Below are 21,726 nucleotides of genomic sequence, written 5' to 3'. Positions count from 1 at the left end.
GTTCAGGCCCCCCGTCACCGCTATCGTGGATATTGCATTTATTTCGAACACGTTGCTTTGTTTCAACAATTTGCTCCTGTCTCAGCGACGCAAGCCGCGCCACATTATCGGCACTTCTGTCATTCTGACACTTCAGTGCTACACCCGTGCTTCAATTGAGAAGTAGCAGCGTGCAGCAGGGCTCCACAAACAGCTGCTGCTGAGCCTCAAAGTCAGCCGCTCTTCTCCCGGTTTCCTTTAGCATGGTGGGAATCGACACGGGGGGCAAGATCCCCCCGGAAATCATGCGCCAGGCGACGGAAAAAACAGCACAGCTGGCGCCGCTGGAGGGAGGCCATGTGCGTGTTTGCTGGGGGTGTCTTTGGGTCCGCGGCATGCGCACATGCTGGGACTGCCTGCCGGCTAGCGGAGGCGCTGTGAATATCATTACTGTCTACATGGTGCAAGACGTCTTAATGAATGTGGTGGAACCCATCGTGGCCTGCACCCGCAGATTTACTCGATTCTAAAGCAGACGCTAGAGAAGCTCGCCCTAGTTGGCCAGCTTCAAGTCGACCCTAAGGTCCAGGCTCATGAGCTAACTCAAAGCGTGGGCGAGGAGATCTCGCGCATGATCACGGAGCAAAAGAAGCTCGAAAGCCGCTTCGAGGAGCTGGTGGCACTGCAGCACGTTCTCCGGCACCAGCCCAACAAGACGAAGCTGATGGAGAACCAGGTGTGGATGATGAAGAATGCGGGGGTTAGAGCTATGTTTGTTGCGGCGATAGGCACGCGGTGGCGGGGGCAAATGCGGGGAAGACGGGCACGGGTGCAACACCCGTGCAGCGGCGCGTGCGCGGTGTGGCTGTGGTGCCTGCGTGCACCGCAAGGCTACCAGACTCAAGGCGCCCTCACACAACCGCCCTATATCACAGAACGAGCTACAAAAAGTAGCTGAGGCGTTGCGGCAAAGCACAAAACAGCTCTGCCGCAACTTGAAGGACAACCCGAACGTGGCGGAAAACATGTTGAAGGTGAGCAGGCCGGGGTTGGGATTATGAAGAGCGGTCGCGCCTACATAGGCTGCCTGGCTGGTGGTAAGAAGGTGTCTGCACCTGCGAGGTTATATGCAGGGCGCAACTGGGGCAGGTGATTGAGGTGAACCCTGGCCCATGCGCTGCCCATGCGCAATACATCCGAACCGGGCTCCAGCAACCCCGGCTGCACGATACGCTGCCATCCCATGATCATTACTCCACACCACACCACCCCCACCCACCCAAACCCCTTCAACCAATGACAGGTGGCTAGTGAGCGGCAGGCGCTGCAGCTGCTGCTGTCCAACTGCCTGAACGAGATTGAGGTGTTCGGCAAGGTGCAGCCGCTGGTGGAGAGCGTGATGGCGCAGCAGGCGGCGGAGCAGGCCATGAAGGAGACCATTGAGCGCGAGAAGAACACCACGGCAGCGGTGCGCCAGTTGCGCAACGACCTGCGTGAGGAGAAGCTGGACCACGAGGAGAAGGTGCGGGGGCGGGGCAGCACACGCGTTGGGCAGCACACGGGTTGGGGCGTGTTGGGTTGGGGAAAGGGAGAAGCAAGACAACCGACCAAAGCGCGCATAGGGCAAACACTCCTGGGTTTCTACAACCAGTAATCCTCGTGTGTGACTGTGCCTGTGCAGATGAAGGAGAAGAAGAAGGGCCTGTCGACGCTCAAGGAACAGCTCAAGGCGCTCAAGATGGACACGGCCGTGTCCACGCGCTACCTCAGCAAGGACCTCACCGCCGGCAACGAGCACGAGCGGAGGCTGCAGCGCACACAGGTGCGGGGCGAGCGGCTGCAGCAGGGGCCATGCTGCGTTCGCGCTGGGCGTAGGAGCAAGCGTGATGTGCTGCTGGTGGGCTAGCATGCGTACTATGGATGCCGAGGCACCAAGGCGCGATGGCGGACTCGGCATCACCTGACGCACAACATCCTTCCTGTCTGCGCTTGCCCCGCAGCTGGAGGACCTGCTGAAGGACCTGGGGCTGGTGCAGCAGCAGATCGACATCGAGAAGGCGGTGCACGCCACGCAGGCTGAGTTCCTGCGCCAGATCGCGGCCAAGATGGCGGACGACAGCAGCAACTGGGCGTCGCGGCACGACGGAGACCTGGCGGCACGGGAGAAGGAGCTGGAGGTGGGCAGGGGCGGGCGAAGGCGCAGGGTCATAAAGGGCAGTGATTTCTCCAGGCTGAGGCTTGTCAGCTGCGGCGCCAGGCCCTGTGTCAGTTGGTAATCCCACCGCCGCAACAACATTCTGCCCGTGCCCGGTCTGACGGCTGCAGATGCTGAAGCAGCAGCACGCGCGCGACCTGATCGAGCTGAAGAAGGCGGAGGAGAAGTTTAAGATGGAGCAGGCGCTGAAGAAGGAGCGCGAGATGAAGGCGACGGAAGAGCGCGAGCGGGCCGAGTTCGAGGAGATGCGGGAGACGCGGCGCGCGCAGGCGGCGGTCATCATCCAGGCCTGGTGGCGCGGGCACAAGGTCCGCATGGTCATGTCGGGTGGGGGCAAGAAGGGCGCCAAAAAGGGCGGCGCCAAGAAGAAGAAGTAAGGCATGGGCGCGTGTATGGGGGTTGCAGGAGGCGTGCGTGTGTGATGGGACAGTGTCAAGGCAGGTTGCTGGAGGCGTGCGTGTGTGCGTGTGGCGGGTAGGAGTGTGCGATGGGGTGGGAAAAGCGCAGTGCGAGTAGGCATGAAGAGGCCACTATGTGGACACGTGTGGCAGGTGTGCTGTAAACGTGTACAGTGACGTGCAGAAATGCTAGATAGAAGATGTAGCTATATGCAGAAATAGGTCCGGAGGTGACTAGTGAGCGGCGAGTGGAGGCAGCAAGAGGCCAGGGCGCATATGGACTGCATGCGTACTGACGACCGTGATGATGGCCAGTGTTGTCGGTGTTGTGGGCTTGTGGCGATAGTTTCAAAGACGCCAATCGCATGTAACCGTTGCAAGAACGTAGTGGTTTAAGCCCCTTTGATGGCGAAGGAACCCCACCCCGCGACTCGCAGGCAGATGAGCAGAGGCGGATGGATTCAACTTCAGCTCAACCTTGCTATGCTCAGATGAACGTGCAAAGCACCAATGCACCGTAAAGAGACTAGAAAGGTAGAGTATCTCCAGTTGTGTGAGAAAGTTGCATGGGTGCGACAGCATGTATGTAACGGTCGGGCTGAGAGGCACACGGCCGCCACGACGGCCGCGGCGAGGACTTGGGATAGAGGGGTCAACCGCGAGAGGGAAGGCCGGGAAAGCTGTGCATGCGGCCTTCTGAGTGCCGCAACCGCGTTTTTAATCTTATGTGCCTCCTATTCACATGCCAATATTGGGGAAGGGTCGACACGCCTCGGATGACGGGTTCGCGCTCACCCGGATGGGCAAGGCTTTCAGTCTACAGCTCATTAATTTCCTTACGTATGTATTCCTTATAACTGCATGTGTTCATCAAATAGGATAAACGTTGACCCCACTTGGTTCTCGAAGTCCATTTTGGGAGACGCTCCCGACGCTCAACCATATTGAACGTTGTTGACGCCTCATTCGATCAAATAGTGTGATACATTGAAAGCACATATGACTTATGATGGATGAAGGCTGGAGCAGAAGAACATAAAGAATGGTCGCGGGCTCGCGGGGAGGGAGCCTGAGGCATCAGGAGAGCCCTCCCAAGGCAACTATCAAGTACAAAAAGCAAGCCGGTGGAAATGACCCCACCACTCAGGCGAAGGTGAGCACCTGAATGTGTCGGACGCTTGCGTCGGGGCGAGCCGCTGGATGCGAAGAAGTTTCTCTGCGTGGTATTTGTGCCTGCAGAAGCTCCCGAGCCAGCAGGTCGCGGAGCTGTCTCAGCCGGTCAAGGATGTGGAGGGTTGGCGGCCGCGGCCGCGCATTATTGAGCACCTAAACATTGCAGACTTCAGCCATCATGTGAGTGGAGGTCGGCCACACTTCCGGGGTGGGGCTGGGTGAGGGGGGGGCGCTAGGCGACGGTGGGAGACGCGGGTATGGGGGTGCCGTGTTTCGCCGCGTGGGGGCGTGCCAACCGACTGCTTGGGTGTTTTGGGGCGCTCGCCGGGTTGCCGTTTCTGGCAGCACTGCTGGCTTGGACACCGGGAACAATAATGCCTAAGCTGTTTTACTCTCTCTGATCTGACGGTTCGGGAATTGGGTGCCGCAGGTTGACTGCAAGGTGCCCATTGATGAGCCCATATTTCAGCCCTTCCCGCCGGAGGTCACGTTCCACAACTACGAGCCGTTCCAAACCTATGAGGCGACGCTGTACCTGCGGAACAACGACAATGTGAGCCATGCTGTGGCATATGGCTTGCCTCCTGGGCTAGCGCGTGGCAGGGGGTCTGGGGGCGCGTTGCGGCCATAACCAGGACGGCGTGGGCCTCTCGCGGCGCCATGGGACACACGGGTGCTGGCTGAGGCTAACACGCCTGCAGTTACTTGCCCTGCTGACCTGTCATGGCTGCTCAGCATGCCTCCCGCACCCATGCCTGGAACGCTTCGACCCCGCCTCCCTCCTCCCAAACCCGCAGGTGTCCCGGCGTGTTAAGGTGCTGCCCATGGACTCGCCGTACTTCTCGGTGCGGCGGGCGGCGCCCCCCGCCGCCGGCAAGGAGGACAACAAGGTGGCCACGGGCATGGAGGTGGCCTTCACGGTCACCTTCAAGCCCGAGTCGCGCGACGACTACTCCTGCGACCTGGTGGTGTGCACGGAGCGGGAGAAGTTCGTGGTGCCGGTGCTGGCGGTGGGCGCGTCCGCGGCGCTGGACTTCCCGGACCTGGTGGACTTTGGCAGCGTGGCCACAAAGGTGGAGACGAAGCAGACGCTGTTCGTGCGCAACGTGGGCAGCAAGGCGGCGCACTTCAGCCTGTCCGCGCCGCCGCCCTTCACCGTGACGCCTACGGCGGGGCACCTGTCGCCTGGCGAGACGCTGCAGTGCTCGGTGGTGTTTGAGCCGCCCAGCACGGGCCGCTACGAGGGGGAGCTGGAGATCCAGTACGACAGCGGGCGCTGCGTGTACGCGCAGCTGGTGGGCGCTGGGCATGAGCTGGAGGTGGGGCTCTCGCAGGGAGTGGTGACCATGCTGTCCACGTTCGTGACGAAGAGCAGCCAGAAGACGTTTAAGATCATCAACAACAGCGACGTGAGCGTTAAGTACAGCGTGAAGCAGCGCTCCACGGCGGAGCAGGACATGGCGCTGACGGCGCAGCGGCTGGGCACGCTGACGGCCACGCAGATCGGCGGCGGCTACCACAGCGGCGGAGCCGGCGCCGACAACGGCGACGGCGACGCGTCGTCGGAGGACGAGGACACGATCCTGGCTGCCGCCGGCCCGCAGCTGACTCGGCGGTTGCACAAGGCGCAGCGGGACGCGCTGCTGGACTCGTACCTTTTCACCGACCGCAACTTCTCCGTGAACCCGGCGGAGGGCACCATCTGGCCGCGCAGCGAGGTGGAGGTGGTGGTGACGTTCAGCCCGGACCACGCGCGCGAGTACGAGGTGGTGGCGTACGTGGACGTGGCGGGCCGCGCCGACCGGCTGCCGGTGGTGTTCAAGGGTCGCGGCCTGGGCCCTGCCGCCGTGTTCAGCTACGACGTGCTGGATGTGGGCGACACCTGGGTCAACACGCTGCACCAGTACGAGGTGGAGCTGCAGAACCGCGGCAAGATTGATGTCGACTACCGGCTGGTGCCGCCGGGCAGCGCCTTCGGCACGCGCTTCAGCTTCGAGCCGCCGGCGGGCCGGCTGAGCGGCGGGCAGATCCAGGTGATTAAGGTGAAGCTGCTGTCGGACCTGCTGGGCACCTTCGACGAGACGTTCGCGTGGCAGATCAAGGGCAGCAGCGAGCCGCTGAGCCTGCAGTTCAAGGGCCGCGTGTGCGCGCCGTCGTTCGAGGTGGACGTGGAGGGGCTGGACTTTGGCGTCTGCTCCTACGGCTTCAGGTGGGGCGTGGGGACTGAAAGGTGGCAAAACCGGCAGATGTGAGGACGAAAGGGGGCTTTGGGAGCACGGCGATTCGGTTGCTGGGTAGGGAAGTGGGTCGGGAGGTGGGAAGTGGGATGGGTAGCGGGGTGGGTATGGACTGCGGGCAGGGTTGCCTCATCGTGGACAGACACACGCCTTTACACCTGTGCTGACGCATGCGGGCAACCCCACATGCGGCCTCGACAGGTACACAAAGGAGTTCACGCTCACCAACACCAGCGAGATCCCGCTGCGCTTCGCCTGGCGCGTGCCGTCCGACACGGAGGAGCCCAAGGAGTTCCAGATCCTGCCGGGCAAGGGCACCATCCTGCCGCACGGCAAGGTGAAGATCAACGTGGAGTTTGTGAGCCGCACCGTGCAGCGCTACCGGACCGAGCTGGTGATGGACATCCCTGGCGTGGCGGAGCGCCAGCTGGTGCTGCCGCTGCTGGGCGAGTGCGCGGTGCCCAAGCTCAGCCTCTACTCGCGTACCATGGAGTTCGGCGAGTGCAGCCTGCGATTCCCCTACAAGCAGGTGGGTTACATTCATGATTAGTTAAGGAAGTGGTAGACGGTAGACCATCTTGCGGAACATGAAGCGTTACCGAGCATGCGTGGGGCGAGGGAGGAGTGGTCCAGTGAACGCAGCTGCACGTGGTGTGAGGACGAGAACCAAATCCGAAGTGTGCTGGGCTGCATGGCAAGCTGCGCGTGGGGTATGCTTGATGTGGTGTGCGGTGTGAACGCCCCAACAAGAGAGCTCCAAGCCGCTCACTCATCACACTGCCGCCCCAATTTTCCATGGCAACCTCTGTAGGAGATGCGCATTGTGAACGAGTCCAAGCTGCCCGCCAAGTTCGAGGTGGTGCCGCAGGACAGTGCCTCGCTGGGCCTCGCCACATTCACGGTGGAGCCCTCCAGCGGCGGCATCCCCGCGCGCGGTGAGCAGGTGGTGGAGCTGACCCTCACAACGCACACGCTGGGTCGAATCCAGATCCCGGTCAAGGTGAAGGCACTGGGCTCCAAGGCCGCACCGCTGGAGTTCATTGTGAACGCAAAGTGTGTGGGGCCGCAGCTGGACTTTGGCGATGACCCCGACAACCGGTGAGTGGGGCTTGGCGTGTGGGGACTGGGTGGACCGAGTTTTGCTTTGCAGACGCGCAAGTGGGTGCTGGCGACGGGTACGGTCTGAGTTGGAGGGCAGGGGCGAAGGCACGTCAGAGCGCACAGCTAGCAGGCTGTTATGAAGCTACCCGTAATACGACGCCTCGCCCAGATCCGTGATTTTGCACTGGTTGTCCAGCTCCTTCTTCGTTGACCTCGCACCGCTTGCATCCCGCCCCTCCGCGCTCCTCCCGCAGCACCACCACGCCGTCGCTGTCCTTCGACAAGGTGCCGGTGCTGAAGGAGCATTCGCTGCCGCTTGTGATCAACAACTGCTCCGCCATCCCCGCCGACTTCAAGCTGTTCATCGAGTCCAAGGACTCGGTGTTCTCGGTGGAGCCGCGCCAGGCGCACCTGGAACCGGGCGACAGCCTGACGGCGCACGTGATGGTCAAGATGGACGAGAGCATGGACTTTGCGGACACGCTGCACGTGCTCATCCAGGAGGGCGCTGACATGGCCATCCCGCTGACCTCCAGTGGTGGGTGTGGGTGTGAATGCGGGGATGCGGTGGCGGGGCGGAGGTTGTGTTGGGGGGCAGGCTGGGCGGTGGCGGATGCGGGGCTGCGGCCGCTGTGGTTGGAGTGCGCAAGCGCGATGTGGTCGAGCATGAAATCCATTTGCGACTTAAAAGAGTCAAGTGCTGTTAGTTGTTGGTGCATGATGTGCTTCACCGCCAAGTGACATCGTTGCGCCTGACAGCAATTACACTGCTTTTGCATATGCAGGTGTGGGCAGTGCCATCGTGGCTGAGGAGTTCGCCAGTGGGCTGCTGGACTTTGGCTACCAGTTCGTGGGGCGGCCGTTCACCAAGGAGGTCACGGTATACAACATGGGCCGCAAGATGGTGATGCTGGCCTGGAGCTCCAGCCGGTGGGTGGCGGCGTGTTGGGGGTGGCGGCGGCGGTGGTAGGGAGGGGTGCTATGCCGCCAAGGCGGTTTGGAGGGCGCAGAGAAGCAATTCATACACCTCGCATGCATCGGCGTTACAAGCTGCCCCTGCAACTGTGCAGCAGCCACTCTTCCTGGCATCTCTTATACCGCCTGTTTGCATGCGTGCGGCTGTGCACAGGTATGAGGAGCTGAAGAAGGAGTACGCCAAGGCCAACCGCGGCGCGGGCAAGAAGTTTGACATCGTGCTGATCCCGCAGGAGCAGCAGCCCGTGTTCTCCATCACGCCCGACAAGGTGCAACTGGGGCCCAAGGAGGCCGCCACCTTCACCGTCACCGGCAATGCGCTGGCTGCGGGCGAGGTGCGCGAGGCGCTCACCTGCAACGGCACCTTTGGCAACAACGCCAAGGGCACGAAGAAGGTGTTCGAGACCACCATGCGCGCTGACGTGGCCACGCCGCTGCTGCACTTCTCCGACCGGCTCATGCACTTCCGCTACACCTACAAGAAGGGCGCGGCCATCGAGACGCAGACGCGGCCGCTGACCATCAAGAACGTGTCGCCGCTGCCGCTCACGTTTGGGTTGCGGCCGCAGCCGCCCTTCACCGTGGACCGCACCAGCTGGACTCTGGACCTGGAGGAGAGCGGCACTGTCAACGTCACGTTCGACCCCAACTTCAAGGACGACCTGCAGAGCATGCAGAGCCGCACCAAGCTGTCCGTGGTGTACTCGGACAACCCGCAGCGCGACAGCGTGGACCTGCACGGCGACATCGATTTCCCCAACCTGGCCTTCGAGACCACCACCGTCGATTTCGGCAGCGTGCTGTTGGACACCACGCGCCGCGTGCCGGTGCGCGTGGTCAACTCCTCCAACGTGGACGTGGTGTACAGCTGGGCCTGGGACAAGTCGTCGGTGCAGGAGGACGTCAACTCCATCGCCTCCATGTCGCTGCGGCAGGGCCGGCCCAAGCCACCGCCCACGCAGCTGTTCGACGTGATGCCCATCCGCGGCGTGCTGCGCCCCGGTGAGGCCGAGACCATGACCTTCTCCTTCTTCGCCTACCCCGGCATGCGCGCCTCCTGCTCCGCGGTGTGCCAGGTGGAGGGCGGCCCGCTCTACACGGTGCAGCTGGCGGGCGAGTCCAACAACATCAAGTACTCGGTGGAGCCGCAGGGCATGGATTTCGGGCAGCAGCTGTACGACCGGGCGGTGGAGCGCGAGCTGACACTCACCAACAGCGGCAAGGTGCCCTTCACCTTCAACTTCAACTACAGCCGGCTGTCGCGGCCGGGCATTGTGGAGGCGACGCCGTCCAGCGGCGCCATCGCGCCGCTGACCAAGGAGGTCATCAAGGTGCGCGTGTGCCCCGGCATCCCCGAGAAGCTGACGGAGACGCTGCTGGTGGAGGTGGCGCACTTCGAGCCCATCCCGCTGGCCATCAGCGTGGAGGGCACCTACGCCGCCGTGTCGCTCAACCTGCCGCGCCACCGCGACGAGACGTTTGTGGACTGCCTGGAGAAGGCACGTGCCGCCATCATCGCGGCAGCTCTGTCGCACGTGCCTGCAGATGAGCCCAACGCCCCCGACGAAGCCGCCATGTCACTGGCGGGCGGCCGCGACGGCACTGGCTCTGTCGCCTCGCCGACGCGGCCCACGGCCGCTGGGCGCAGCATCCGCGGCGGACCAGACGCCGTCGGCTCCCGCAGCATTGCGGGGGCGCGCAGCGTGGCCGGCGCCGGCTCGCGCAGCCTGGCGGCCTCAAAGAGCATGGCGCGACCGCCGGGCACTGCGATGCAGCGGGCGCAGTCGGCGCACTCCACTGCGGGCCATGGCGGTGCGCAGCTGTCCTCGGAGAAGAAGATAGAGGTGGAGGCGGAGCGGCTGCGGCTCATCACGCTGCTGATGGAGCGCGAGGCGGAAAAGCGGAGGCAGCAGGAGCAGGCGAACGCGCAGCCGGGTTTGCCGGACGCCGTGGCCGCGGCGGACGGCAACCGCGGCGGGCAGCCCAGCCCTGGTGCGCTGGCGGCACTCCAGCGGCAGCATGGCAATGCTGACGGCAACCAGAGCCCCACCGCGTCGCAGGCAGGCGACGCGCGCCGCCGCCGTGCCAGCGGTGGTGGTGCTGCCAGTGTGGCGCCATCGGCGCTGCGGCGCCAGCGCTCCAACAATTCTCTGGCCATTTCCACCGTCACCGGCTTCGCCGGCCGCGCCCCCGCTGCCGTCGTTGACCCGCTGGCGCCGGAGGAGGAGGGCAGGCGCGCACGGCCGCTCAGCCTGCAGCCCGCGCTGCCGTCTCTTGCCGTCGCGCACTACGTGTTGGACTTTGGCTACGTGGTCAAGGGCCTGACGCGCACGCGCAAGTTCAAGCTGACCAACACCAGCAACCAGCAGGTGTCGTTCCGCTTCGACAAGACGCTCCTGGAGAACAACGGATTCAAAGTGGACCCCGAGGTGGTCAGCCGGCTGCCGGGTGCGCCCGAGTTTGCGAGCGTGGAGGTGGCGGTGACGCTGCAAGCCAACAAGAGCACGGTGCAGCCGGGGCTGCTGGAGCTGTCGTACCCCATCACCATCAAGGGCTCGCCGCCAGTGCTGCTGACGCTCAAGGCGCACGTGCAGGTGCCGGACCTGAAGCTCAGCACCGAGGTGAGAGAGCTGGCCCGAGTGGGTGGTGTGGTGGACTGGGCTTAATCAGGAGGGTTTATATGGCTACCGGTCTGCAAATGCTTATCCTTACTCTCCTTCTCTGCCTCTTCCTGCGTCCTCTGCCCCACCGTTTAAGTATCTGAACACAACGTTGCCGCTACTTTCCCATGCTCTCTCTTCACCCCGCAGCTCGTGGACTTCGGGGCCTGCCAGACGGGCCAGTGCAAGGTGTTCACTGTGCAGCTGCACAACCACAAGCAGGTGCCCTGCGAGTTTGCCATTAAGAAGCCGGCAGAGGTCATCAAGGCCAAGGACTGGCAGTTCTTTGTGTGCGAGCCCAGCGAGGGCACGCTGGAGCCCGACCAGCGCATGAACCTCAAGGTGCGTGCAGCAGCAGGAGCCACCGCGCGTCTAGATTCCTGCTGTGCAGATAGCAATGTCAGGATGCTGCTGTGAATGCGGTGCGCATCCTGGGCTCACCATCTTACCCTGACGCGCTTTCCTCCCTCGCTCAACCCCCCTCCCCTCCCCACACACGCAGGTGATGTTCACGCCCATCCTGAACCGCGACGCGCCGTACGCCCAGGGCATCCCGCTCAAGATCAACCTCAACCCGCGCATGAAGGAGCTGCAGGCGTCCGGCCGCGGCCTCACGCCGCGCGTGATCTTCAGCCCCACATTTGTGGACTGCGGCGCCATCCTGCCCGCCTTCGAGGGCCAGGAGCCTAACGAGGCCAAGGTCATCATGTCCAACCCGTGCGCTTTCCCCATCGAGGTGGTGTCGCTGGACTTTGACCCGCGCTACAGCCGGGACGAGGAGGCTCTCCGCGCCATGGAGGGCTACAACGACAATGGCGTGCTGTTCCTGCCGCCGCTGAAGCCCGGCGACACGCTCTGGCCTGAGGTGGCGGAGGCTGCGGCGCAGAAGAAGCGCATGGAGGCGGCATCGGCGGAGGCGCAGGCGGCGCAGGACGCGGCGGCGGTGTCCGCCGGCGGCGCGCCGCCGGCGGGCGCGGGCCGCGAGGAGGAGGGCGTGGGCAGCCTGGAGGCGGTGGCGGGCGCGGGGCCGCTGGGCGCGCACTTCAGCGCCGGCAACGTGGGCGCGGGGCCGCAGAAGGTGCTGGCGGTGGTGACGGGCCCCAGCAAGGTGGGCGCCACCACGCAGGCCAAGCTGCTGGGCACACGCTACGGCGTGCCGGTCAGCAACCTGGACGACCTGCTCATGGCCGCCGCCGACCTGGACCCGCCGCCGGAGGAGCCGGCGGCGGCGCCGCCGCCCGCACTGATGGAGCCCATGGACGGCGAGCCGGGCAGCGACGGCGAGGGCGCGCCGCCTCCCGTCGAGTCCATGGAGGCGCCGCCGCCGCCGTTCGACACGGAGATTGCCGACCTGCTGTACGACCACGTGCTGTCCGATCCGGATCACGAGGGCAAGCCCGACTACGTGCCGCCGCACACCAAGCTGAAGCAGCCGGAGCTGTACGGCCTGGTGGTGCGCGGCCTGCGACACCTGCTGGTGCAGCAGCCGGTGGCGTACGGCAAGGGGCTGGTGCTGGACGGCCTGGCGTCGCGCTACCTGCCGCCGCCGCTGGTGGCTAAGGCGCTGCTGGAGGCGCTGGGCATGGAGCAGGTGATGCCGCCGCCCCCGCCGCCGCCGGCGGAGCCGGTGGCGGACGCCAAGGGCAAGAAAGCGGCGCTCAAGAAGGGCGAGGAGCCACCGCCGCCCACGCCACCGCCGGCGGTGGAGCCGCTGGGCTGGCGTGGGCCGGTGCAGGTGTTCTTCGTGCAGCTCAGCGCCTCGCCGGAGACCCTGGTGACGCGCAGCCGGCTAGCGGCGGTGGAAGCGGCGGCAGCGCTGGACGGCGCGGCTTTTGACCTGCTGGTGCCGACGGCGTCCGTGAACGCCCCGTCAGCCCCCGCTGCGGCTGCCGGTGCACTGCCACAGGGCTCGCGTCTGGGCACGCCGCTCATGTCTCTCACTGGCGAGGCGGCTCCCAATGCCGCTGGTCCTCCGCCCAGCACGCCGCCGCCCGCAACGTCGTCTGGTGCGGCGCCGCTGGTTGACATCTCGCCCTCACCCGTGCCTGGCGAGGAGTTGCCCGCACCTGTGCCCGCTCCCGCCCTAGACGAGGCAGGGAAGAGGCAGGTGGAGGAGGCCGCCAGAGCTATTGCGGATTATGAGGCGTCGGTGGCCAAGCTGGTGCGCGAGCTGGGGCCCGCCGGGCCCGAGAACGCGGTGCTGCACCGGTCCGTGTCGGCGGAGGGCGCGGAGGACAAGGTGCACAAGCTGGCGGTGGGCATGGCCTTCCGCATGGGCGTGCTGTCCACGGCGCTGCCGGCGGCGCCCTGCGACAAGGAGCTGGTGCCGCCGCGCTTCGCGATGCAGATTGTACCCAAGCCGCGCCCGCGCGCCGCACGCACGCCCGTGCAGCGCTTCAAGGTGTTCACGCTCATCGACTACACCAAGGAGGGCGCGCCGCCGCCACCGCCGCCGCCACCACCTCCACCGCCGCCGCCAACGCCTCCAGGCAAGTCCAGGGGCAAGGGCAAGGAGGAGCCGCCGCCGCCGCCGCCACCGCCGCCGCCGCCCACACGGGCGCTGGTGTCGGACACGCGCTGGGTCATTCCCGCTGGCGGCTCGGTGGAGCTGCTGCTGCAGTTTGCCTCGCCCGAGGTGGGCAAATTCACGGAGACGCTGGCGTTCGACGTGCTGGGTGGCGAGCGCCTGAACACGCTGGTGGTGACGGGCACGTGCGACTACCCGCACATCTCCACGGACTACCGCAACGTGTTCTACAAGAAGGTCAAGGCGCGGCCGCAGACGCCGCTCATCCGCGGGCAGTACATCATCAACAAGGGCCAGTTCGAGTTCGGGCCGCTGCTGCATTCCAAGGACGCGACCGGCTACCTGGAGGGCTCGCACCCGGACAACACGGCCCGCATCCGCATCACCAACAACGGCCTCTTCGACAACCACGTCGAGTTCAGCCTCAAGAGCGTGGAGCAGGCCCGGGCGGAAGAGGAGGCCGCGGCAGCGGCCAAGGGCGGCAAGAAGCCCGACCCCAAGAAGCCGGAGCCCAAGAAGCCCGACCCCAAAGCCAAGGACGGCAAGGGCGGGAAGGGCGGCAAGGGCGGCGCGGAGACGCCGCCGCCCGGGCTGACGCTTGACAACGTGTTCACGCTGTTCCCCGTGACCCTGGACCTCAAGGTGGATGAGACGCAGGAGCTGAGCGTGTATGCCTTCCCCGTGGACGACGGCCTGGTGGAGGACGTCATTGTGTGCCGCATCAAGGACAACCCCACGCCGGTGGAGTTCCCCATCAGCGTCATCGGCGCCAAGCCGCAGGTGCAGGTGCGGCTGAACGACGGCACGCCGCCGCCGGACCCCGCCGCGCCGCCCGCCACGCCGCCGCCCAACAAGCTGCTGACGGAGGGCATCATGTTTGAGCGGCTGCTGGTGAACAAGAAGGACGTCAAGGCCTTCACCATCACCAACCCCGGCCTGCTGCCAATCAAGTGGCGACTGGCCAACACCGCCACACTGCCCAAGGAGTTCACGGTGTACCCGCAGGTAGGAGTGCAGCCGCTGACGACCTAATGCCGCAGTTCAGTCGCAAACGCTCTGCGCCCACACTTTGCTCTAACCTCACCCGCTGACATCGCTGCCTGGGCCCCACGCACTTGCCCTCTCATGCAGTCTGGCGAGCTGGCGGCGCGCTCGGACGTGGTGGTGACGGTGGAGTTCGCGGCGGTGGAGAAGCGGCTGTGCGAGGCCAAGCTGGCGCTGGAGGTGCTGGACGTGCAGGAGCTGCAGGGAGTGGCGCACAGCATCCCGCTGCCCATCAAGGGTGAGGCCTACAAGATCGAGATTGACATCAACTTCCCGCAGGCCAACTTCCCGGGCGTGGACTACGGCACGCTGCGGGTGGTGGATGACGTGGCCAAGCCCATCGTGATCAAGAACACCGGTGCGCATTTGGCTGGCGTTGCTGCAATGTGATCTGGCTGCAGATGCTGCTTTGACCCAAACTCATGTAGGGCAACTGTCTGCTACTAACGGTTTCCTCTTTTGCTTGCCGTCCCACAGGCAAGTATGCGATTTCGTACAACTTCAGCATGAAGCCGCTGTCGGTGCTGACGGGCCTGCTCACCATCACGCCGGCCTCTGGCAACATTGACCCCGGCAAGGACGCTCGGATTGAAATGGCCTGGAACAAGGACAAGTCGCTCAGGTGCGTCTGCATCAGTGTATGTTGCTTAAGTGCTTCGCGGCCTGTGCCCCGCATACCATGTGCACACGGCGGATGCCGGCCCCCAGCACCTCAGTCACGAGCTGCGGCAGCATCAGATCTGCCCATGGACCTCCACTCCACCCGCTGAAGCCCCCGTACCTGCTGTCACCCCTGTCCCCACGCCTCCAACCACTTGCGCAACCCCCAACAGGAATGAGGTGATGCTGATGGGCAACAGCGACGTAACGCTGTCCATCATTGAGCCGCTCACCACAAACCGCGAGGACACCATCCCCATCCAGATCAGCGGCCACGCCGTGTTCTCCAAGTACGCCGTCACGCCCGCGCGCGGCATCCACTTCGGCCCCGTCACCTACAACACCGCGTCCAAGCCCAAGGTGGTGGAGATCACCAACCTCGGCCAGTTTGAGTTCAAGTTCCGACTGTTCAATCACGCCAACGGCCCGCCGCCGCCCATCCCAGTGGAGGCACCGGCCGCGGGCAAGGGCAAGGGCGGCGCCGCCGCCGCCGCGCCGCCGCCCGCCGCCAAGGGCAAGGGTGCACCGGTGACGGCCATGACCATTGGCCAGTTCACCTTCGACCCGCCCGAGGGCTCCATTCCTCCAGGCGGCCGCCGTGAGGTGGCCGTTGTGTTCAATGCCGTCAACGCCAGCGTGTACAGCGAGGTGCTTGGCATTGACATCAGCGAGCGCGACTTCGGCGACCAGCCAGCCGGCATTCCCATCGAGGTGGCGGGCGAGAGCTGCATCCCCGGCATTGATGCCGAGAACACGGTGGCCATTTTCGAGGAGCACACCATCTCCGCCTCGCTGGACCCCTTCAACCCCATCAACAACGAGTTCAGCACGCGCGAGCGCGTGTTCAACTTCGGTGCGGTGCTGGCAAAGCTGGGCGCGCCGGAGGGCAGCGACGGCAGCGCCACGCCGCCGCGTGCCAGCACGCCGCCCAAGGGCGCGGCCAAGGGCAAGGGCAAGGACGAGGTGGAGGCGTCTCCGGGCGTGGCGGCAGCGCCGCACGCCGTGCGCGCCAACCTCAAGTTCATCAACCCGGTCAAGGTGCCGTGCGTGGTGAACTTCAGCATCAAGCCGCGCGGCAACCTACCGCCCGGCCAGGCGCTGCCCATGGAGATTTCGCCGTCGCAGCTGGTCATCCCGCCGCTGGAGTACCGCTACACCGCGCTGTACTTCGCGCCGCGCGCCATCCAGTCCTATCTCGCCACCTTTGAGGCAACAGTGGAGAACGGCGGCGACCCCAAGACCAAGTCCTTCACCTGCGAGGTCCGCGGCGAGGGCACACTGCCCACGCTCACCATTGCGGAGCCGACGGTGGTGGACCCGCAGGGCCGGCCGCTGGTCAAGTTTGCGCGGCTGCTGCGCGGCCGCACCGCCACTGCACGCATCACGCTCAAGAACAACGGCATCCTGCCCGCCAAGGCGCGCATCGAAATGGCGCCGCACGGCTCCTTCCGCCTGGAGGGCGGCGGCGCCACGGGCAGTATGGGCCCGCAGGGTGAGGCGTTCACGGTGGAGAGCAAGCGCAGCGTCACCTACACGGTGGCCTTTACGCCGGAGGCGGTGGGGCCCGCGGCGCACGAGCTGAAGCTGCGTGTGGCCAACAACCCGTTCGAGGACTACCGCTTCCTGCTCACGGGCGAGGGCTACCAGGAGGACGTCACCTTTGACCACCTGCCCAACGACGCGCTGGACGAGCTGCGGCTGCAGGACGGCCCCGTCGGCCGGCCGGTGCAGGCAGTGTTCACACTGCGCAACCACTCGGCCTCCAAGCACTTCCGCTTCCGCTGGCCGGCGGCAGGCGCGGCCGGCTCCAACCCCTGCCTGGCCTTCTCGCCGGCGGTGGGACACTTGATGGCGGGCAGCAGCAAGGACGTGACGCTCACGTTCTCGGCGGAGGCGCCGGTGAAGCTGTCGCCGCACGACGTGAAGCTGACCATTGCGCAGATCACGCACGCGGCAGAGGCCCACGCAGTGGACTGGGACGACCGGTCAGTGGTGGTGGACTACGGATTGGGCGTGGGGCCAGACGGGCTGCCGGTGGCCAAGCCGGAGCCGGAGCCGCAGGTGACGGAGGTGGCGGGCAGCGGGCGCGAGCTGCTGCTGCACGTGTTTGCCACCGCCGACAACGCGCGCTACACGTCGGAGGCGGGGCCCATCATGTTCAAGCCGACCATGATGTTCCAGACCCGCACCTACACCTTCCCGCTCACCAACACCTCCACCGCGCGCATGGACTACAAGTTCACGGTCACACAGCCCGACGGCAACACCGCCGACGCCAGCGGACTGTACACCGTCAGCCCCGCCGGCGGCGTGGTGGAGGCGGGCGCCACTGCCACCATCACCGTCAAGTTCTCGCCGACGGAGGTGGACGACTGCGCGCGCGTGCTGACGTGCCACATCCCGCACCTGGACGCTTCCTGCGAGCCGTTCGCTCGGCCACTGGGCGGGCGCGTGCTGCGGCCGTGGGCGCACTTCGAGCTGCCCGACTCGGACTACCTGTCGGGCGGGCGGCGCAGCCCCGACATGCCTGGGCCCTCCGGCGCCATTGAGCCACTGGACCCCGGCACCCGCGTGCTGGAGGCGGAGTCGCTGGGCGTGCGCGTGCGCAACACCAAGCGCTTCTTCGTGCTCAATCCCACTGGCATCTCATACGAGTTCTTCTGGACGCCCGTCAACAAGGCACAGGAGGCTGGCCCCTTCACCTGCACCACACTCCGCGGCGTGATTGGCGGCGGGCGGCGGTTCGAGATGGTGTTTGAGTACACGCCCGCAACTGACGCGGTGGTGGAGTCGTTCTGGACATTCCGCATCCCGGAGCAGAACATTGAGGTGCCGTTCCTGCTAGTGGGCCTGGTGTCGGAACCACGCGTGATGCTGGACCGGCCGTCGGTCAACTTTGGCCAGATCCTCATCGGCTGCAAGGGCCACGCCACGCTCACGCTGGTCAATAACGAGCACCTGCCCTTCCAGTTTGCCTTCGACAAGAACTCCTACGATGCTACGGAGGAGCTCATCAAGGCGACCGGGCTGCGGCCGGTGGTGGAGCTGGAGCCGTCCAGCGGCGTGGTGCCGGCGCAGGGCAGCGTGTCCATTGCCGCCACCTTCACGCCGCGCCTGGAGCGCGATATCAACTACAACCTGCTGTGCACGGTGAAGAACAAGCCCACGCGGCTGACGCTCAACGTGAAGGGCGAGGGCACCGCCATTCACGAGGCGCTGCAGCTTGAGAACGCGGACGGCACCACTGTGACCATGGCGCCGCGGCAGTCCAACACGGTGGACTTCGGGCAGGTGCTGGTGAACGAGCGCTGCGTGCGTGCGCTGGCGCTGGTCAACAGCGGGCAGGTCAACTTCAACTTCATTTGGGACGTGGGCACCAACCCGCGCGTCAACATCAGCCCTGAGGGCGGCACGGTGCCGCGCGGCGAGCGGCTGGTGTGCGAGCTGAGCTACAACCCGCATGGCCCTGACAGGTGAGTGGCGTGCCACTGCGGCCGTGCTGGTGCTGCAAAAAGGGATGGGGCATGCGGAGGTGTGGGGCATGCCGTAGCCACGGGCCAGCAGTCCTTCCATCTCACCCATATACCTGTCGTCGTGTCGCCGACCAGCGCTTGCTCCTGCTTGCGTCAAACCCCACACCCGCAGGCTGAAGGACTACAAGGTGTCTTGCCAGGTGCTCAACGGCCCCAAGTACACGTTGCTGCTCAACGGCGTGGGCCACAAGCCGCGCCTGGACCTGTCCTGGTTCAACCACGACTTCGGGTTGCAGCCGGTGTTCATTCCAGGCATGACGCCCGCCGTCAAGGCGCTGCGCCTGCGCAACGATGACGCGCAGCCCATCAGTGTGGACCCGCACTGGGACGCCAACGCGCCCAGCGCCGGCGACTGGCAGGTGGACTGTGGCGCCCTGGTGCTGCAGCCCGGCGAGAGCCGCGAGTGGGTGGTCACGTTCCGGCCGCGCGGCGCTGCCGTGTGCGCCATGTCGCTGCCGCTGGAAATCAACGGCCTGTACACAGTGCACGTGGAGGCCAAGGGCGAGGGCAGCCCGCTGCGTGTGGAGGTGGCCAACCCCGCCCACCGTGCCGTCAACTTTGGCCCTGTGGCGGGCGGCGGCTCATCCACGCGAGTCGTGCCCATCATCAACCGCGGCCGCACCACCGCTGTGCTCAGCCTGGCGCCCAGCGCCGAGCTGCTGGCGCGCTGCGCGGTGGACGTCATCCCCGCGCCCACCACCGAGCTGTTGCTGCGGCCTCGCGAGAGTGCCGACCTCACCTTCTTCTTCAAGCCGCAGGCCCGAATGCGGCCCTTCACGGAGGAGCTGGTGGTCAACCTGTGCGGCGTGCCGACGCCGCTGGCCACGCTCACTGGCGCCTGCCTGGGCACAGAGCTGCGGCTTGCAAGCGACTCGCTGCCGTTTGGCCCGGTGGTGCTGGGCAGCCGAGTGGTGAAGCGGCTGCAGCTGGAGAACACGGGCGACGTGGGCACCAAGTTCGTGTGGGACACGCGCGCGCTGGGCTCGCAGTTCTCCATCTTCCCTGCGGACGGCTTCCTGGCGCCTGGGCAGGACGTGAAGCTGGACGTGACGTTCCACCCCACGGAGGTCAACCCCGACATCCGCGTGGACAAGATCCGGCTCAAGGTGGAGGGCGGCGCTGACAGCACGCTGACGCTTACCGGCGCCTGCGTCGCCACCGCGGCGCAGCCCGAGGTGGTGAACTTCAGCTGCAACGTGCGTGCGCAGGCGCAGCAGACCATCACCATCACCAACAGCACAAGCAGCGCCTGGGCGCTGCGGCCGGTCGTGGCCAACGACTTCTTCAGCGGCCCGGAGTCGCTGTCCGTCGCCGCCAACAGCAAGGCCACGTACCAGGTCACCTTCCGGCCGCTCACCATGTCCACGCCGGACCGCCCGCATGAGGGCAGCGTGTTCTTCCCCATCCCCGACGGCTCCGGCCTCCTGTACCGGCTGGTGGGGCGCGCCGAGGCGCCGGTGCCGGAGGGCAAGCTCGAGCGGCAGATCGTGGCCAAGACGCAGCACACCGAGGTGCTCAAGTGCCACAACTGGCTGCACAAGCCGCAGCGCTTCCGTGTGCTGGTGGAGCGCAAGGGCGGCGACAAGAGCACGCAGCTCAGCACGCCCGAGTACGTGGACGTGCCGCCGCTGAGCTCCAAGGACATCAAGCTGGGCGTGTACAGCTACACCGCCTCCACCACGCTGGCCAACGTCACCTTCAAGAACGAGTCTAGCGGGTGAGCGCCAAGTCCTCCGTGGCCTCTGGCTTGCATTCGCAAACGCATGCGGGCACTGTACAACGGTGCCACCTAAGGCCTGCAAATGTTTCCTGTGGCCATGCTTTTTTCAACCGAAATGCAAAACGGTGCACCCACACCTGCAGGGAATACCTGTTGTACGAGCTCAAGCTGGTGGCGTCGCCTCCCGCGTCGCGCGGCACGCTGTCGCTGGAGTGCCCGGTGCGCACGCAGACCTCTTGCAAGGTGACGGTGGCCAACCCCCTGCCGGAGGATGTGACGGTCAAGGCGGCCTCCAGCAACAAGCAGGTGGTGGTGCCGGCAACCGTCGTGCTGCGCGCCAACGCCAGCACGGACGTGGAGGTCAGGTACCGGCCACTGGTGGTGGGCGCCTCGGAGGCCACGCTGAAGCTGGAAAGCGCGGAGCTGGGGCTGTTCGAGTGGGGACTGCGGCTGGCGGGCACGCCCACCAACCCCGAGCGCAGCCTGGGCTTCAACGTGCCGCTGGGCGGCCGCGAGACGCAGGTGTTCCGCTTCACGCACTGGCTGGACGAGAAGGCCGACTACAAGGTCTCATTCAAGAGCAGCGGCACGAACACGGCCACGGGCGGTGCCTTCACGGCGCCGCCCACAGTGTCCGCCACGCCGGCTGCGAGCGGCGCGGGGCAGGCGGGCACGGAGGCGAGCCTGGAGGTGGCGTTTGAGCCGACGGCCATCGGCGAGAACATCCGCGACATGCTCATCCTTACCTCCGCCACGGGCGGCGAGTACCAGTGCCCGCTGGTGGGCCGCTGCATCCCGCCCAAGCCGCAGGGCCCCGTGGACGTGTCCAAGGGCTCCGCGGCGCTACCGTTCAGCAACGTTTTCTCGGCTGATGCGGACTTCCAGCTAGCGGTTGACAACCCGGCGTTCCAGGTGAAGCCCGTGGAGCGCATCGGGTCCAAGAAGGCATCCAACATTGGAATTACGTTCAAGCCGCCGGATGCAAAGGCCGGCGGCGGAAAGGGCAAGGACGTGGCAGCAGCAGAGGTGCCGGCGGGCCCCGTGTCGCGCACGGGCAAGCTGACAATCTCGTGCCCGTCGCAGACGAGCAGCCAGTGGGTGTACTATCTGCAGGCTTAGGTTGGGTGCAGTCTGTGAGGTTAACTGGGTACGCCGCATAGGAGCGGGGGCCGTCGGGTGACGACATAGCAGATAAAGGTGCTGTGATTGAGCGTGACAGCGTGTGAAAGTTTGTGAGCTTGATCATGGCATTTGAGCTAGGAGTACGGACAAAGTGTTGCGCATGTATAAAGCAAGGATGAGCAGCATGTGAAGCTGCAGTGTGAACGTACAGCTGAGACTGCATACTTGCAGGCACGAGGGGAGGTCGCAGAGTTCGTGGGGTTCGTGTGCAAGAAGGCGAAGCGCCCTTCGGCAGCGCTGACTGAGGTGATAGAGGGTAGACATATGAGTCTCAGCGGCCATCCCTGTAAAGCTAAAAAATTACTGGCATCTCAGTTCCAAG

The 21,726-nt window shown here is 65.4% G+C and overlaps 2 protein-coding genes across 2 annotated transcripts; both read left to right on the top strand.

The window, feature by feature from the left end:
* CHLRE_01g025450v5 (uncharacterized protein) lies at window positions 1-2,975 on the top strand. Its single transcript, XM_043058543.1, has 7 exons — window positions 1-338; window positions 494-715; window positions 915-1,013; window positions 1,283-1,501; window positions 1,661-1,801; window positions 1,980-2,156; window positions 2,305-2,975. The coding sequence occupies exons 1-7, from the start codon at window positions 243-245 to the stop codon at window positions 2,569-2,571; spliced, it is 1,221 nt and encodes a 406-aa protein (XP_042928457.1). The 5' UTR covers window positions 1-242; the 3' UTR covers window positions 2,572-2,975.
* A 494-nt stretch (window positions 2,976-3,469) lies between these two features.
* On the top strand, window positions 3,470-21,706 carry CHLRE_01g025400v5 (uncharacterized protein). Its single transcript, XM_043058542.1, has 16 exons — window positions 3,470-3,745; window positions 3,832-3,945; window positions 4,196-4,318; window positions 4,563-5,974; window positions 6,204-6,531; window positions 6,814-7,100; window positions 7,358-7,641; window positions 7,889-8,033; window positions 8,233-10,699; window positions 10,889-11,080; window positions 11,241-14,270; window positions 14,397-14,667; window positions 14,787-14,931; window positions 15,143-18,442; window positions 18,615-20,219; window positions 20,366-21,706. The coding sequence occupies exons 1-16, from the start codon at window positions 3,635-3,637 to the stop codon at window positions 21,339-21,341; spliced, it is 14,790 nt and encodes a 4,929-aa protein (XP_042928456.1). The 5' UTR covers window positions 3,470-3,634; the 3' UTR covers window positions 21,342-21,706.
* Window positions 21,707-21,726: the final 20 nt, after the last annotated feature.

Source organism: Chlamydomonas reinhardtii, chromosome 1 (genome assembly GCF_000002595.2).
Source record: "Chlamydomonas reinhardtii strain CC-503 cw92 mt+ chromosome 1, whole genome shotgun sequence".
Lineage (NCBI taxonomy): Eukaryota > Viridiplantae > Chlorophyta > Chlorophyceae > Chlamydomonadales > Chlamydomonadaceae > Chlamydomonas > Chlamydomonas reinhardtii.
This window is presented reverse-complemented; position numbering and strand designations above follow the sequence as displayed.

Excerpts from the sequence above, each read along its gene's own strand:
- CHLRE_01g025450v5 (XM_043058543.1), top strand. The coding sequence starts at position 243 with ATGGTGGGAATCGACACGGGGGGCAAGATCCCCCCGGAAATCATGCGC. Across the intron at positions 339-493 it reads CGCCGCTGGAGGGAGGCCAT|ATTTACTCGATTCTAAAGCA; the intron begins GTGCGTGTTTGC and ends CTGCACCCGCAG. Across the intron at positions 1,014-1,282 it reads TGGCGGAAAACATGTTGAAG|GTGGCTAGTGAGCGGCAGGC; the intron begins GTGAGCAGGCCG and ends AACCAATGACAG.
- CHLRE_01g025400v5 (XM_043058542.1), top strand. The coding sequence starts at position 3,635 with ATGGTCGCGGGCTCGCGGGGAGGGAGCCTGAGGCATCAGGAGAGCCCT. Across the intron at positions 8,034-8,232 it reads CTGGCCTGGAGCTCCAGCCG|GTATGAGGAGCTGAAGAAGG; the intron begins GTGGGTGGCGGC and ends GGCTGTGCACAG. Across the intron at positions 14,932-15,142 it reads AACAAGGACAAGTCGCTCAG|GAATGAGGTGATGCTGATGG; the intron begins GTGCGTCTGCAT and ends AACCCCCAACAG.